General features: G+C 34.7%; 1 protein-coding gene across 2 annotated transcripts in view; it reads left to right on the plus strand.

Moving 5' to 3' along the window:
• Window positions 1-377: 377 nt before the first annotated feature.
• LOC136025008 (mucin-2-like) overlaps window positions 378-18,332 on the plus strand; it is a 65,931-nt gene continuing 47,976 nt past the window's right edge. For both annotated transcript variants that reach the window (XM_065700634.1, XM_065700635.1), the window contains exons 1-3: window positions 378-486; window positions 11,809-11,929; window positions 13,185-13,414. In XM_065700634.1, coding sequence (XP_065556706.1) covers window positions 439-486; window positions 11,809-11,929; window positions 13,185-13,414 — 399 coding nt within the window. In that variant the 5' untranslated portion in view covers window positions 378-438. The remainder of the gene's footprint in view (window positions 487-11,808; window positions 11,930-13,184; window positions 13,415-18,332) is intronic.

Raw genomic sequence — 18,332 nt, forward strand, 5'->3', positions numbered from 1 at the left:
GACAAAAATAAGATCCATTACTTTCCATATCAATATAGTAAAGCAATTCAAGTGACAATTTCAAAATGTTAGCTGAATTGGCATTTTTAAATTATGGTTTCCCTGTGTTCATGAATGGTGATGAGAACTAGAATCAATTAATGAAGTGAATAAATGCTAAGAGATTATCAATGTGTTCGATTCGCTATTCTAAATGGACATGAAAGGGCGAAAATCAAAATTTAAACAGAAAAATCTTGAGATGTCGAAGTCTGTTGACTTTCTAATGCAAAGTCAAATGCGGCTCAGAAATGTTCTAATGGGCGGAACCCATTTTCTTGAAATTTGGTGACGGGAATAGATTCGCTCAAATTTTTTTTATCAAAAACACACGGAATGCACTCTCAGAGAAATTTTGGGAAGAAAAGATTTAGATATAAATAAAGTGGATAGTAGGCTATGAAAGATTCGTTTTTGAAGCTTGAAAACCTGGCCGAAGAGACAGAAGTAAATCTAGCTAGCTTTCAATCTGTTTTCCTTGTGCTTTATCTAAATCTAAGCTATGCATCGATATGGTTATTATTGAAATTGTTTGAGATCTAACATTTGAAATTATTAATTTATTGACTTACCTACAAGGACCTCTTTTTGGAAATACCAATCCTATTTTTATGTATATATCCTATATATATATATATATATATATATATATATATATATATATATATATATATATATATATATATAGCCTATAAGTAAAGCTTAGACTCCTAGTGGTGCATGATAAAATTAATAACAATAGAAAAGAGAATGGGTAGGAACTGCTTATGTGCACTCATGATTTGTAAATTGTAAGAAGAATATACAATTGTGTTTAAATTCAATTTATTCTATTCTCAGCCAACATTTGATAAAACATGTTAATGTAGAGATAAACATCCCACAAGTAGTGCTGATGTTGTGTGAAATACAACTAATTTCAGGCATAATTCTTAGCACATTTGTGTCAATTCTTTTTTTTTTTGAAGCTGAATAAAAGAAATATTTAGAAAAGCAAAAATAGCAAAAAGTCAGCATGGTATTATAGATATGGGCAGTTCTACATTTATGGATTAGTATGTAAATCCAAAATGTAAGGAATAGGATGTTCTCATTGCTAATTAGGTGTTTGAATTACAAATAACAGAATTTGGAGGATACAAAATAAGAATTTGGAGCTTATAGCTATTATTAGCAGTGCTTATTAGGCATTTCAATGACAAATAGGTGAATCAGTTTCAATTAAATACTGGAAATAAAAATTAAAACAATTAAAAGATACTTGGAGCAGATCCCCCTTTACCAAATTCCAATACCAAAGTGCAACTGATTTGACCAATCTAGTTATAATACAAATATCATTATAAAAATCACTAAGTCCTATTTTCTTTTTCAATGTTTTTTTTTTCATTCAGGAAATTATACTCACTTTATATCTACCTTCTTATTCTTCAATTACTCCCTTTCTTATTTGCAGATTTAGAGAGTGTATTCATTTGCACTTTTGAAAGTTTAAAACAAGATATTATAGACAGTAAAAACACCTTAAATGTCAGAGAAAAAGTTGACTGGAGCAAATGTGGCAAAACAGGAAGCATAAAACATTTTTCAATTTTTCCATTAACTAGGCTCACATTTTTACTTGGTGATAAGGTTTCAAAGGCAGTATATTTATAAGAATATTAATGTGGAACATATTATGAAGTGTAATGGACCCCTATTTTTCTAATTTTCCCTTTGTAAAAAACAATATGTATTAATCTTTAAAAAGGTGTCTTCTCAAAGTAAAGAGTAAATTTGATGCTTAAAACAAGCTACAGTTTTAAAACTACTTAATAAACAATAGTTTTCCCCCCAAATTATTGGGAGACAACTTCCCCCTCTTGCCCTTCCCCCCTCAATGATGCTGCTGTTCAAGTACTGGACTTTCCCTATCATTTTTTCTTTCCCTTGTTATGTACTTTTTTAAATGACTGCAAACAATATTTTATCCAATATTGCAATCAGTCATAGGCAAACCAGCAGGCTTAGAGTACAGAAACCTATTTTTAGCAAAGAATCCATGAGGCATTATGAGATTCAATTATTGGAGAAAAAATAATTATGAGAGCTATATATGTGACTCTCAAGAGTAGGGTGCACAGTCAGAGAAATGTCTATGATATTTGGAAAGAGTATAAAGTAAAGAATCTAATGGTACTACTGTTATTAGCATGTTTCCTTTAGAAGTGGTCAACCACTAAAGTGAACCCATGAAACTTATTGGATTTGATGTCTAGGCAAATTCTTTGAAGTTTCATTCACTAGGCTCTGCTAAGCCTACTTTCTTAAAAAATGGGCCTATCAAAGAAAAGCTTGCCAAAAAAGTAATATCTTTTCCTAGCCTAAGATATAGTCAAGGATAAAGTTAAAAAGTTAAAAGATATTTATGTAAGAGCTTCAGATAAAAAAAAAAATAGATGCAGGTTGGATTCTAGTTAACACAATTCTAATTTTTCCTGACTGAAAGTTTTAGGGTAGGCATATAACCTTTGAGTTAAATTTCAGAAATGAACCTACATTGTAAATTAGGACAAATACTTGCTTTTTGCATCTTATTGTAAATCATCACTCTTTCAACAGTAACTCACTTTAAGTATGGTACCTAAATTCTAGATGATAGGTTTTTTACAATTTTAGAAAGTAGTTAAGCTAGATAAAAAAAAACTTCTAGATTATGATCCAAAGCCTAAATGATATAGTGTAGTGCTACAAAATTATCCTACCTCAATACCACTTGAGGACTAAATGCTAGATCTTGAGCTCTATCCTAGTAAATGTAAGGCCTCTTGTCTTGGTAGAATCAATCAGTATTTTATATATACTAAGCTCACTAGAGCTGTTGTTTCTAGAGCCCCCTGAGCTCTTTGCACACTCAAGGTAACAGTAGCATATAAAGAAACATCAGTTATTACAAAGCCTTTGAGAGACCAAAGCTTGTAGTGGGTGTAAGTTTAGCACCACAGCAGTACAAAAGGGATAAACTTTTTATGGAGTAATATAAGAGACTCACACATAAGCTGGTTTAAAGCCAATAGAAAGGTTGATATAAATGAAGCTACTATCAATAGTATAGACATAGGCTCAGTGATTGGATCTTAAACTATAAGCTTCTGTCAAGTAATGTCATTCCTACCTTGTTAATCTTTGACACAAGTAAATCACTTACTGTCATTATAAACAACTTGAAAAATTCCATGACTTAAAATAAGTAAGTGTCAATTTCCTTAGAAATTTAGCAGCATTCATGTGCAAGTTTGGCTAGAACCCATGTCTAGACATGTCTGGCTGGAAATTAAGGGTCTAAACAACTACCATTCACAAGTGAAAGTTGGTGCTTGGGTGCCCCCCCCCCCAGTCAAAGTAAAGACTTTCATGTAGCCATCAACCCTCAGGTAACTGTCCTCTTTTTCTTTTCTCTCTGCCATCAACTGAATTTAGAGAACAAATAAGACAGAAATCTTTTGAAACAAAAGGCCCAATCAGTTTCTATGGTGATATCCTAAGGAAGACCATACAAAGCACTGAGCTCTAGTTGAGGAGTTGAAATGCAGAAAAGCTAATGGGCAGGGAGATTTGGTAATTTGTAAAGGTTCCATCATTAAGAAAAACTTGCCAGTTGGAGCAATCCTCCCAACTGCTCCAATGTCCCACTAATATCTGTGCCTCCTTCCACCCCGGTAAACTGTTTAAATGATTATGGACTTGCAGCACCAAATTTTTTCTCTCAAATGCCTAGTAGTGGTCATAATATTGTTTCCCTGTTTGATGCTGATATTTATTTTGTTTCTTCTGCACCAACTTGCTCACCTGCTCTTTCTTCTTTGTTGTTTCATAGTGCTGTATCCAACAATTTTACCAGTCTTTTAATTCCTGCTTACTCTTGTCCTGCATCCTCTCAGATTCCTACCTCACAAGGAATGAAGCTCCTTAGCTCCAATGTTGATAGGCTCTCTAATAAGCTTTTTGAGCTTTCCTTTCGTATGACAACAGAAGAAGTGGATGTTGCAGCAATTACAGAAGTTTCATAAAAAAACACCTTGTCAGTCTTATCACCTGATGTAATCAATATCAATGGTTACCTGCTCTTTTCTAACCTGAATTCCCCACTTTGCCACAGAGGAGTGTGCTTATATATAAGAGATGGACTAAAGGTTAGTCTCATTCATTTTAATTCTTTGATTATTGATGGAATTGAGTCTGTTTGGATAAAAATACACATTAAAACAATCTCAAATGTTCTAGTTGTTGTTCATAGAAGCCACAGTGCTCCCTGTGTTTTGGACTTTAAATCTAATTTGGCTGCTATGTAATCACCTATGATGTCCAATTTTGCCAGTTATGATCTTAGCCTTCTGGTTGACTTTAACCTTCCTGAAAACCAATGGATTGATGGATCTGGTTTTTGCATTAGAGATCCTCCTTTTTTGTCTGCCCTCTGATAATTCCCTCTCTCAAGCAATATCATAGCCAACTTGTTTCAAGGAAGGCCAAGTTTCTAACACTCTTGATCTGATTATTCTCAGTTATCCTGTCCCTCTTATTAAGAATGTAATAACCACACCTGTTAGTAATGGTGGCCAGTGTTTAGATATTTCCCATATATTCTGTCACTTGTCTTGTCTTGTGCTAAGCTGAAAAAAACTAACAAAGAAATGGGTTTGTTCTTGTGTTTTACACAGTGTAAACTTTAGTGAGTGGCATATAATACACAAGTACCAAAATTTCTTTCCCTAAGGAAATTAAAAAAAACAAAACTCAAATAAAATTCTCAAATTTAGAAAGCCTTATTCTCCACGGGGGGGGGGAGGGTGTTATTTTCTAGGGGGCCTAGAACTGTTGATAGTAGCAACCATGTTGAAATTATTTTGGAGTTATGTTTGTCTACTAAACAGCCTTCTTCTAAGCAACGAAAATATTTCAACTACAAACTAGTCTCCAAAAGACTTGTCAATGTCATTTGGAGACAGCCAAATGTAAAAATGGAAATTCTGCATGCTTAAAAGTCTTGCACCAGAATTTTTGGGCTAAACAGGCCAAAAGTTTACGTTTTTAACTACCAAAATAAGTAAGCTCATCAACAGAAAATTCCAAGCATGGAATTGCTATAGAAAAAATAAGATCACAGAAAATTATCATATTTTCAAAACTTTTCATCATTAGACAACCAACCAAATAACAGAGTTGAAGAGAAGGTTTTAGAAAAAATTGGCTGAGGATGTTAAGGATAACCTAAATCTTTCTGGCATTATGCTGCTCAAAATGTAGCAGCAGATGTACAGTCCCAGATACCCTGCACAATAGTCAATCAGTTGCTGATCCTGAGCTGAAAGTTGAAATTTTCAACCAACAATTCTCATCTGTTTTTTCCTTCAATTCCAGTATTGTTTATCCCACACCTCCTTTATATGATGTATTGTGTAAGATGGAACCCATCCTTATTACTGATACAATAGTTCTAAAGGAACTTACATCCCTCAAACTGAATAAATCTGCTGGTCCAGACAGCATTGCCTTAAATTCACCTTAAAATTTCTTTATTTGATTCATTGGCTTAGGAGCATTATTGCCTATGTCGTGACTCGGCCACTCCCCTGCATATCCTACATAAATGTTGTACAGTTTGTGTCAAGCTCTTTCCTTGCTGTTCAAGTTATCATTAAATCTTTTCAGATTTAGGAAAAATCTTTCCAGATCAAGTTATCATTAAATCTTTCTCTGGATTGGAAAACTGCACTTATCATTCCTATGTGTAAAAAGGTAGAAAAGACATTATTGAAAATTATTGCCCCATTTGCATGAGATCAGCAGTTGATAAGGTTCTTGAAAGAATAATCAATTCTTCAGTTATTAAACATCATAAAGCAAATAATGCTTTGCACAGTTCACAATGTGGCTTTTGTTCAGGAAGATCTGTTGATACCAATCTCCTTGAATCCATATGCCAAGTTGCTTGATATGAGGGTGCCTGCTGACTTGACTTTGCTTGACTTTTCTAAAGCTTTTGACAAAGTTTGTCACAAACAACTTGCAATTAAATTACATGCAGTCAAGCTTGAAGAGAAATCCCTGCTATGGACCCTTGATTTTCTTTATTTGCAATCTCAATGTGTTCAGTTATTTGATGACTTTGGTAACTGTTTTCTTTCTTCCTCTATGCATGTTTTGAGCAGAGCTCCTCAGGGAAGTTTTTTGGGTCCTATACTGTTTAATATTTTCATCAATGATGCTCCTTCCATTATTAAGAGTAAATCAACTTTCTATGCAGAAAATCTGAAGCTTCTTGGACCAGCCCTGTAAAGATCATGCCCTTCTACAAAATAATCTTTGACTGTTTGATCAATGGGCTGAGGCTTGGCTTCTTGAATTCAATGTTTTCAAGTCCTGTATTGTTCACTTTGTCAAACTAAATTCTTGTTGCCCTTATTTTTTCTTAGTTCACCTACTCTCCTCCATAAATAATGAGCAAGATCTTGGTGGCACTCTTGACAGTGAACTAAAATTCAGCACTCATGCTAAGAGGTCTGTTGCTGGTGTTAATTCAACTATGGGACTGATTAAGCATACTCTTTTCACTTTTTTGCCTAAAGTCATCAGTCTTCTATATAAGGGACTTATGTCCAAGCTTAAAGTCGGAATGACTCTTGCCTCCCCATATTTTAAAAAAGAGCATTAATTAAATGCTCACCATGTTGACAGAGATTCTAATTCAAGTATGATTCTGTTCCATGTTTATATAGTGATTTATGATATAGTCGGTTATTAGATTAAAATTGGATAGAGTGGAACTTGAAACGTCTTAACTGAATAGAAAGTTGATAGCATTCTATTTATAGTGCATTGCAACTAGTATATTTAGATTGAGAGTCTTAAGATTAATGTGGACGAATGTATTTTCTCATAAATTCTTCTGGAGCATTTTCAACTTTAAAAATCATAAGCGTTCTTGCTCATGACTACTCCCAGCATTATTCCCTACTTTTGGTCCCAACTCAAGAACTAGATGTCATCACCCGAAACTTGTCAAGCAGAGTCTACCATATGTTGAGTCCACACTCTGCTTTTCATCACAATTTGTCAACCATTGGAACTAACTATCTAATGAAGCACTTACTACTGGATCCATTGAGGTTTTCACACAAAGGCTGGATGCTGAGTAGTCCTCCAGAGAGTGTAAACTCAATTGGGATGCTACTCAAGTTTGGGTTTATAATTAGTTCAAAAAATAAATTACACATAATAACAATACTCAGTTCATACCTGGACACCAAGGTCCTCAATTGTTATCTTTTAAACATAATATGCAGCGTGGTCACTGCTCCCACTCTCAGAAACAACCTTACCTTTCATTTTTTCCAACATAATTACCAAGTATCCTCCTGCTCTTTGCCCCAGGGAAACCACCTCATTATTATTCCAAAATAAAATTTTAACTTTAATTTTATCTATTTATATTTAATACATTATATAATTTTTGTATCATTATTTAACTAATCTTTTCCAATGCTAATAAATGATTTTTCGCTCTTCTTTTAAATGATGCAAGGGAGCTCTTACCTCTCAGTTCTTATGGGAACAGATTCTATGACCTGGTGCAAGTTATAATTGGAGCAAAATCCAATTTTGTAGTTGGGGTGAAGGGTATTTGCAGGTTTGATGATGATCGGGTATTTACATTATCATGGTCCAAGATTGGTTGAAATAATGTTTAAAATGCAGACAGGGGTTCACCAGCTGGAAACTTGATCACAAAGGTCAAGCATGACTGATGATGCATCAAATGCATTGACAAATACTTTTCAGTTTTTAAAATTAATTTTAAGGATTGTTTATGAATCAAATTGAGCTGCAGTCAAGATTTAAAAGGCAATTGCCATATCATTGCACAATATTGTAAATGGGCTCAGAGTGTTGTATTTGCCACAGGAAACCAGTGTTTCCTGTGGCAAAATGTTCTTTAGTTTCTTTATTATTCCAAGATTCTGGAATATCTTTAGCTCTACTGCTTGAATATGATGCAGGAATGACAAGTTTTCATCAAGCAGGATTCCTTGGTATTTTGCGAAATGGTTTTCTGGCCAACTGATCAAACCTCTAGACGTTTTGATACCGCACACCTCCGCATGGACAATTCCAACCTGGTAAAAAAAAATCCAAGATTTATCAGTGTTAATCACAAGTCAGTTAGAATCCATCCAGAGATATGTCTCCTCAAGAACAACCCTAAGCTTGGAAATGATTGCTGTTTTATCTTTTTACAGCAGCCTAGTGTGGCATCATATGCAAAAGCCACAAGCTTGTCATTACCTACAGCTGAAAAGAAGATTCATCATGACATAGCTTACAGCAGCAAAGAATAGTGTGTGCTGGTTATAATATGCTGCTCAGATCGTTAACGTGAATTAGGGACTGTAGTGGTCCTAACATTGACCCTTGGGGGACAACGCAAATGACAATTGCATTATTTCCTGGATCTTCTCCTAAGTAAATCCTGCAGTCCCTCAAGCATGATCTGAACCAACCCAGAGTTTTGCCTCTTATTCTTATTTGCCCCAGTTTCCCGAGGAGAATAGGGTGGTACATACTATCAAATGCTTTTCTGATATCAATCAGGACTGATGCTGGTAGAAGACCATAATCCAGAACTTTATTGATCTATAAACTCAAAGCTGTTAGTGCATATTGGGTCTAAACCCAAATTCATGAGTATTAAGAAGCCCTTTGTTCTCCAGAAACTGGAGTAGCTGCTGCTGCGTGGGTTTTTCAGAAACCTTTGAAAAACTGAAAGAATGGAAACATGTCTGTAATTCGTGGGATCAGCTTAAGAACCTGTGTAAGAACCTGTGTATGTGTAAGGGAACTACTCTAGCTTTCTTTAGCTGTTTGGGGAAAGTACCCTTTTGCAGAGGCAAATTGGTCAGATAAGTAAGAGTCTCTATGATTGACAAAGCAACTGGTTTTAACACATTAGTGTGTACTCAGTCAAATCCAGAAGGAGAATTTCCTTTTAGGTTTCGTGTTTTCAACAGGATTTCAGGTGGAGAGACAGGGGCAAGATCTATTGATTTGGTGCATGCTGAGCCTAGGTAATCTTTAAAAACCCTTTGCAGGGTTTTCAACAGAATTTGCTTTTCTTTTCCCACCTCTGCAAAAAATGATCCCAGTGCATTTGCAACGTTTTCTGGCTCCAATATAGTTTCCCCATTCATAGATATTTTTGAAGGAAGCTCAGTTGGGGCACTGCAGGGACGCAGTCGAGAGTTTACTACCTTCCATATCTTCCATGAATTTTTTCCACTTTTAGCTATTTTTCCTGCTATTATTTTAGCTATTATTAGGCTGCCGTCTTATCCAGTGGGTGTGGCTATTGCTATTGCTATTTCACTCGCGTTTATTTCGCAAGTTCAACTGTATTGATCATGCAACAGCACCTGGTCACTAAAGAACTTTGAATACAACTGTAGTCTTCACCCTGGAGCTCTACAAGGAGAAATCCTAAGGTATTTAAGGTAAAACCCTTTGAAGACCTGTTTGTAGGATAATTAATTACATTTTGACCCTATTTTCTTCCAAGGAGCTAACTGATTTTTTTTTTTTTTTAAGTGATCTGGTAAATGTTGCCATCAAAACTCTTAAGGATCATTCAGTCTGAAAAAAGAATAGAGCATTATCAAATTCAGGAGTGCACTATGCTTCTTGGGAGGCTTTGAGACCCCCAAACTTTAATTTTGGCCAGGGGCTATCATATTTGCTGCTCTATGCTGGTGAAACAATTGTACTTACAGCAGGACCAGACATTTTCTGTCTCACCTGGCACCTGAAATTCATATGTAATGTTATTTGTGAATTAGAAAATTATATTATCAACTGAAGTGCTTTTATCAACCAGGGTCTACACGCTAGCATCGATATAATAAAGACTAATGTGTCTCCTACTTGTATTCTTCTAACCACATCATATAGAAGAAGTGGTTATAGAAACTTGGGAAGGGATTTAGTCAATTAGAAACTGAAAGTTCTAGAGTTATTTCTAATGACTGAAACTGATTGGAGGTTAACCATCGTGTTTTGTGCCCCCTAGGCAGTCCTGTAGCCCGTGATTGCGTTCGATCAAAATTTTCTAGTAGTCGTTTCAATATTTTGAACCTCTAGTTTCCTGAGATAAGACTGATGACATTAAGAAGTCTGGGGCAAATGGGAGCATTGTATGAAAACTGGGCCTGGAAGATCCAAAAGATATACTTTTTTGGATAGCTTGAAACTTAACTGTACATGCATTTATAAATATACTAAGCCGAACCTAATATACAGGAAAAGTTGTAGTTTGGGGGCATATAGTCCTCAACATAGCCTAAAGGCTTTATTTTTCATTTAGCTTGAATCATTTAAGTTTTTGGGTAATGAGGAGCTAAATAAATAAAAAATGTAATAGAATTGATTTGCTTAAAAATAGGGGTTGTAAAGTGCCAAAAAGATTTTTTTCTGAATGGCTTAAAACTTACTTGACATAAGTTTGCAGGGTAAAAAACAAATCCTCATATACAAAAAATGTGTAAGCTTGGGCTGTAGCCTTCCCAAAAATGCCCAAAAAACTTGATCTTTCAAATTGGCTTGGAATTTGTATGTGCGGGTCCCTGTACCAAGGGTATCTCAATAAATAACAACAAATATTGGTTTGCCTAAAAATGAACATTGAAAAAGTGCTTAAAAACTATTTTGAAGGGTTGATACTTAAATCCATAAGTCCCTTGGCTAAAAAGGGCCCTAATTTACAAACAAAGAATAAAGACTGGGGAATAGTCTCCTAGAAAATTGCCCAAAAACTCTTTTCTCTTGTTGGTTCAAATACTTCATCCACAGTTACTTGGAAAAGGGGACCCAAGTTCATAAAAATGTGCTGTACCCCAAAAGCAGCCAAAATGATTTTCTTCTGCATGGCTGGAAACAGACCTCATTTCATGGCTAAATGGGACCCTGATTCACCTGCAAATAATGGGTCACTGGCATGTCCCCCCTCCAAAATGGACCCATGCTTTTTTTGATTAGCTTGTAACTTGTATCCACAAGTTCTTGTGCCAAGGGGGGCCCCAATACGCAAAAAAATGTTTTGCTCATATATATGGAAATACCCTCAAATGATTGGAAACTTCTATCCTTTGAGTAGTCAGTTACTTCAGGCCTGTTAAATAGGCAAAATAGGTCTTATTGGTTTAAGAAAACCCCAATTATTTTAATTTACCTTTATTCACACTTTGGAGTGATTAGGGTCCAATATTAAATCAGTTCAGCTCCATCATTAATGTCGGCTGGTGTTTATATATAATACAAAAACAAAAGGATATCACTATGATTACAGCCCAGTGATACACTTACTGTTATATATACATACAAATATTAATTCTAGCTCTAGAAAATTACTGGTGGTAATCCCAATCATATCTCGAAGGTTTGGTATCCCATTCTTTGTTTAAATCTGTTAGTAGCATGTTACTGCACCTGGATTAAAAAATTAAGAGGTTTGTGTATTTGCTTAAACAGGGTTTTCTAGAAATGCCACCATTATAATTTTTTATGGTACTTAACTTGTTGCTTTTACAAAATGTATGCTTGTCACCTGTGAATTTAAACATTTATGCTTGATAATAAAAACTAGAAATACAAAGAAGGGACTATAAAGAGTCTGTGAGAAATATCTGAGTATTGATAGTTCAACTTGTATTAACTGATAAAGACGAAACTTTGCATTTTTAGGTAGATTCATATCGAGGGTACAATCATTCAACATGTGACACTGGTAATGTTGATTTCAGTCGGATCATTGTTACATTGTACCCTCCCAATGAAGGCTACAGTGTTAGTATCTATTCCAAAGGTAAATTTATTCTTAATTTCTTTTAATATCTTTGAATTAATAAGTTTACAAAAAATGAAAAATTACAAAAATTGTGGCATCATTAAAAGATATGTGAGCTTGCTGATATCAAATATAAGGCTAATATTGCAATTTAGATATTAGAAGTCGAAATCTCAGAATTCCTATTCATGTCAGAATTGTAAAAAATTAGTTATAACCAAAAAATTAGTCATTTGAGTCATTGCCATCACTCACCAGTGCCATCACAGGATCTACCTTAGCTGCTGGACAGTGTGATTCAAAGTATTATTTGGTAATAAAAAATAAAATTAATTTATGTAAACTTGTAACATTTCCCACTATAAAAATATGAGCTTTTTGTAAGATTCAAAAGAAAATTTGTTAAATTATTTGTGTAATGGAATATTTATCTGATCTTATATAACATGAAGAAAAGGTTGCTGAATAGAAAATTCAGTCATTGAAAATACTCTACATTGCAGCAAATTCTGTAGTTCATAGACTCCACTTCAGGTTTCAGGCTGATGTTCATTGTTCGTTGCTGACGGATAATACGAGTTTGGCTCTCTCAGTGCTTTTGATTGCCTTTTTGATAAATGCCGGTGGAAATTGGCTTTATGCTCAGTCGGGGGGGGGGGGGAGGCGTCAGATAGTTTTTCAAGGTGTGGTAAAAAGAAATTTGTAGTTTAGGCCATGATCTTTTGGTTTTTTTCGGATTTGGGTTCTTTATATAAACCCTAAGCCACCTGCATCATGCTTAGGTATATAATTGACATTCAAGAAATCTTGCTATAAAAACCAAGATCCAGAAAAATATATTTCGTGTTATTTGTAGTTATTTCTATTGACTTTCCGTCAACCTGAAAAAAGCAGTAATCTAAAGGGGAGAGTTATTTTTTTGGGAGGGGGTGGGGGGAATGCTAGCCATGTACCAATAAGTCATAGTTGATATAAAGTGACTGTAAATTCTCTGTATTTCTGATGTAAAGTGACAATAAATTTTCTGTATTTCATTGCGGATCACACAGTAAATAATAATGTGTAGCTTAATTTAATAAGAGCCTTATTGTGGTAACTCCAAGAATGAGATTTAATTATTTAAGGTGCACCTCAAAACAGGTGCAGAAGCCCTGTAGAGAACAGCCCTCAAAACATAACTGTTGAAAGCGCTTTTTTATTTGTAGTAGGTCTTGACCTTTTAATTTGTTGATCTTAATGTTTTATCCTTACTGTAATTTATATTTTCTTTTAGATCACCCTGGCTTCAATTTTGACACTGGTCTCATTCCATATGATGAGTATGAGTTTCTCGAGTGTATTGACAATAGAGAACTGCCTTTTATGATATTGGATATCTTGGATGAGTTAGGAATCAATCTTTTTTCATCTGGTGTTTTGCATGCAGAACTCCGAGATTGTCGAGAGAATCCCAACATTAGTACATGTCCTAAAGAATTTGTTGTTCTGAAACCTACTCTTCAGGTAGTGTATGTAATCTAAGTGTTTAATTCAGGTTAACCGTATGGTTGCCTATTGCAGTATATATATATATATATATATATATATATATATATATATATATATATATATATATATTGGTTTTATATATTTTTTTTGTAGTGTGTGTTTGTGCTGTTGCATTGGTGATTTCTTTTTTCTCAAATTGATGATTTCATTGGTAATACTTCTTTATTTATAATTAAGCAACATTTTCAGTTCTGCCGTTCCTTCCCCCAACCAATGAAAAAGAACGTTTTTCCTTAGTGAATTTAAAAGTTGTGAGCCTGGTTACAATGCAGAATTGTTTGTGGTCCAAATTATTTGTTTAGCTTTTAACATTACAGTGGTGAGGCCTGGCTGTAACTTAATCAACAGAAACGCTGTTGTTTATGGTTTAAAGCTGAGATCATTGGGATTACATCAATCATTTTTGGGATCTGTAAGGTTTCTCTAAAAAATGACTTTCTGTAGAGGGGGGGGGGAGAATATTCTAGCACAGCTATATATTTGAAACGCCGAGGGAAGTAGGAGGACCCCTCCCTCTCAAATAAGAATGCACTCTCGTTGACCTCATATCCTGTTTTTATTATTCCCGTTTATTTTATAATCAGTTTTTTTTGTGGAAGGGGGGAGGAGGTTTGTATAGCATATGTACAAACTCCTACATGTAGATTAAAGTTATTATGAATAATGTATAATTTCGAACTGCTAATATCAGTTAGAATTCTTAACTTTTGTATTAAGGGCATTTGAAGCCGCAACTAAGCAAAGGCTGCGAGTAGTGTGATTTGGTGTTGAGCAAGATTGTGCGTTTTTCTTTTCTTTTTTTAAATTATTGCTCTCAAAAACGCTATGATTTTTACAGATTTGATGATGATACAAGAATTCTCATAACAGGTCAATTCAAAGTGTAGACCAATAATACTTCCAAAAAGAAATTGTTTAAACATAAATTTGACTTAAAAAAAACATGCTTTAAAATAAGCTGAAAAACTTATGCTTTCAATTATTTTTGAAAATGGCAAAATATTTGGAAAGCAACAAGTTGTAAAATTTACAAAATATTTACAAAAGTGAGCGAGAAAAGCTGTAAGGTGAAACTTTCTCAAAACACTTTCTCTTTTTCTATATCCAGTTCTAGGAATAAATTTTGAGTCTGTTTAAGCAGGAAAAATCCAAGTTCTTAATTTCAAACCATGTGTATGAACTGATAGTATTTCTGAATAAATATTTTAATTCTTTGTTTTTATCCACTTGGCAGTAAACTAAACCCATAATCTATAATAAAAAAAAGTTTTAAAATGAAGCTAGCTTGTTTAAATTTGTAAGACTTCATTGAGATTCAAAATATTGACAAGTGCCAATGAGTAACAGCAATGGCGTGACTAGGAGACTAGGCTGTAAGCCTTCCCACTAATTTGTTTTTATCCTTTTCATTTATAAGTGCAATGTGTTCTATGATTTTAAGTAACATTTGAGGTGTATATAAACAGAAAAAGGATGCGGAACCATGAAGCATGATTTTCTATAGATGCTAAAACGATTCTAGATATCGAATTAGCCCTATTCCGATTGAATTTATGATTCGAATTTAGGGCTTGTGCAACCTAGTCGGTTCGATAGCCAGTAACCCAGCTGAGCCTGAGCTCTTGACTCATGGTGGGTGGATGTGTGAAGTGTACCCATCTTAAACCAAATCATGACGCGCCCTAAAGGGTGCAAAAGAGCAGCGCCCTACTCACGTCCTTGCAATTACCAGTGTTATATCTCTACTAGTCAAAAGATTTGCGCAACACTGGTGGTTTTAGATATGTGAAGTTAAAGCAAGTTTAAAGTCAATCATTTAATACATGCTGAAATTAAGCCGTGAGCAGGGGCGGCTACAGAATGACAAAGGGAGTATGCCCCTAGGGTACACAAAACCACAGAATCTCTGTAGTTTCAGAATTTAACAGCAATTTCTATTGGAGAATCCTTGTAGAATATAAATCTTAGCGAGTGCAATTACTTATTTTAGAGGTATATTCTGCATACAGTTGTGCCAGGTATTATTTCAGCTAAATACAATGAAATATATGTTGGAGCAATAGTGGCCATCTCCAAATATGCATCTACAAATGTGAAGAGTAGATCGTCTTTGAAAAATGCAAAATATGCATTGCTTCATTTTGAGCATGACAATAACTTTCATTAGATACTAAGCACTGTCTGACAATATCACAGCATCATGCGGTGTACATAATCATTTTTGGTAGTCTTTCAGCTAAGGGTGATGAAATATGCTTTTGGCCCATTATTGACCATCTTCCCTACCGTCTACTACTACTACTACTATTAAGTCAATATGTCTCAATAAACGCAAATAATGGATATAAATCCATTAGAGGAATCTGTTTCACTTTCTGACTAGCTTTTGCAAAATAAATTACTAGGTACCTTGTTTTATTTTAGACATGATTATATTTTCTATTAAGAATTATATTCGCTGTGCAACTTTTTGATATTGATTGGTATTTTTGGTATGTAGACTTTAAATTGTTACAATGACAGGTGAAAATTTACTATGAACCGATAGTTAAGGTTCAGTTTGATTTGATTTTTAAAGATTGCTTAGCATTTTTTAAGATTGAAAAATGAGTTGAAAATTGTTTGAAGACCATTGAAACGGAACTTTTTTAAAAATAATTTAACTAAAAAGCAAGTTTGAATCGTTCTGTGAGAACAAGCCTAAGTAACATCATAATACTGATTGGACGAATGGATGCAATTGTATGTTTCAATGGGAGCATAAACTTTGAACGTGGCTCTAATAGGAGTCAAATTTTGCAACACCTGCCGCATTTCACGTCCACTGGATCAAAAAATGTCCTGATTTGGGGGAATATCTGGGTCGTTTCTGTTGTGGGTCTGAGTAGAAAAATTTGTTTTTCTGGCTGAAAAAATCGTGTTTCAAATGAATACAAGCTTCCGGTCAATGGGTGATGAAACCACAATATCGATATGTTTAGATAAGTAACTTTAACTTTAGGCTCACACAGGAAACAAATTGTCCCAGCAATTTAGTTGCCTGACTGAGCCATCTATTTGCTCTTTTGAGGATTTTGTTAATTTTAAAAAATCCAATTCTTTTTGGGCAACTGGGCAGCATCCGGTAACGGGCAACTATAAGGTAAAAGTTTCCAACAATTTTTTTAAGTAGCAGTAGCAGCCAATGTACATTGATGGTAAGATTTTTTCAACGATTTATATGGAAGAACTAAAACCTGAGGATTTTAAGCCCTTTTACTTGTTTTGTGGAGGAATTTTTTTAGCTGAAAAATATATTTTAAATCAGCGTCTTTTTGCTTTAAGCATTTCTCATTATTTGGATGACGTAGCATTAGTTTTTCATGGTGCATTTAGCCACATAAAGAGTGCTCTTCACTTCAGTTTTTAGAATTGTCATTTATTTCGTGTCGATGAGCATTTGATGTCTTATATAAAAAAAAGTTTTTCTTTTAAATAAGGAGCAACATTAAAATTTAGAACAAGCAGAAATTATTGCGTATATAAGAGGGTTGCCCCCTCCTCAAAACCTCGCTCTTCACGCTAAAGTTTTTTAGTACTTTTATAAATACTTTTATTGTTCTAATTAAATAACCCCTTGTGTTTCAGGAGTCTTTCTTAAAGAATTGGGACAAAATTCAAACTTTGGCGTAATGCAGGGTCTTGAGGAGAAAGCAATACCCCTCATATACGTAAAAATTTCTGTTCGTTTTAAGTTTTAACGTTGCTCCTTACTCTCCGCTGGAAAAAAAACTTGTACGGAAAAATCCCCCCCCCCCCTACGGAAACATCCTCTAGACAGATCAATCCCAGTTAAAATCCGCCCCGGAAAATTACCCTTAGAATCTCCACGCGTAAAATCGAGTCGACAAAGAGAAAGTAAGACAAATAAAAATGATTTTGTATAGGAATTCTAGCAAATACCCCCAGCGTAAGATTTCCCCTTAAAAGTTCACCCCCGGAAACTTCTTCCCCTATGGAAAAATCTCCCGTGGAACCCTTCCCCCAGTAAATAATTCACCCCCTCTCTCCGAAAAATATATGCTAACTTACCAATAACGAACACTATGCGTAAACAATGGGCAAATTTTATAAGACCATTATGAAATTTAATGGTATTCCCCAGGAGCTATGGGGGGTCGTGTTGTCTCCAATGGCATAGTTATTGGACCTTTCAACTGTGCTGAACAAAGTGACTATCGCACAATTTTGACCAGACGATTTTGGTGGAAAAGTGGTGTGGGAGGGGGCTTAGTTGCCCTCCGATCTTTTTGGTCACTTTAAAATGCATTATAACTTTCAATTTCTGTTCAAATGAGCCCTCGGCCGATATCCTAGAACCATGGCTAGATACGATCATCCTGGGAAAAATAAAAAAAATAAATACGCATCGGTGAAATTTCTTCTGTCAAAAAAAATATATAGAAAATTCCACAATTTTTCAGATCGGAGCTTGAACTCTACAGTAGGGTTCTTTGATACGCTGAATCTGATGGTGTGATTTTCATTCAGATTCTCTGACTTTTAGGGGTTGTTTCTTCCCTTTTTCAAAAATCAGGCAAATTTTTCTCACGCTCGTAGCCTTTATTTGGTAACATTAAACTTAATCAATCTTATATATTTGGAATCAGCATAATAAGCCAATTCTTTTGATATATCTACTGGTATCAAAATTCTGGTTTTTTAGAGTTTCGGTTACTATTGAGCCGCGTCGCTCCTTACTTACAGTTCGCTACACGAACTGTTCGAAACTTATTGTGCTTGAAATTACATATCTTTTAAAGATCTCAAGACTGAGAAGTCTTTAAGACTCTTAAAAGGCATTGTCGATTCTCCTTGAAATTCATTATTCTAG

This window comes from Artemia franciscana, chromosome 3, assembly GCF_032884065.1.
Source record: "Artemia franciscana chromosome 3, ASM3288406v1, whole genome shotgun sequence".
NCBI classification, from domain to species: domain Eukaryota; kingdom Metazoa; phylum Arthropoda; class Branchiopoda; order Anostraca; family Artemiidae; genus Artemia; species Artemia franciscana.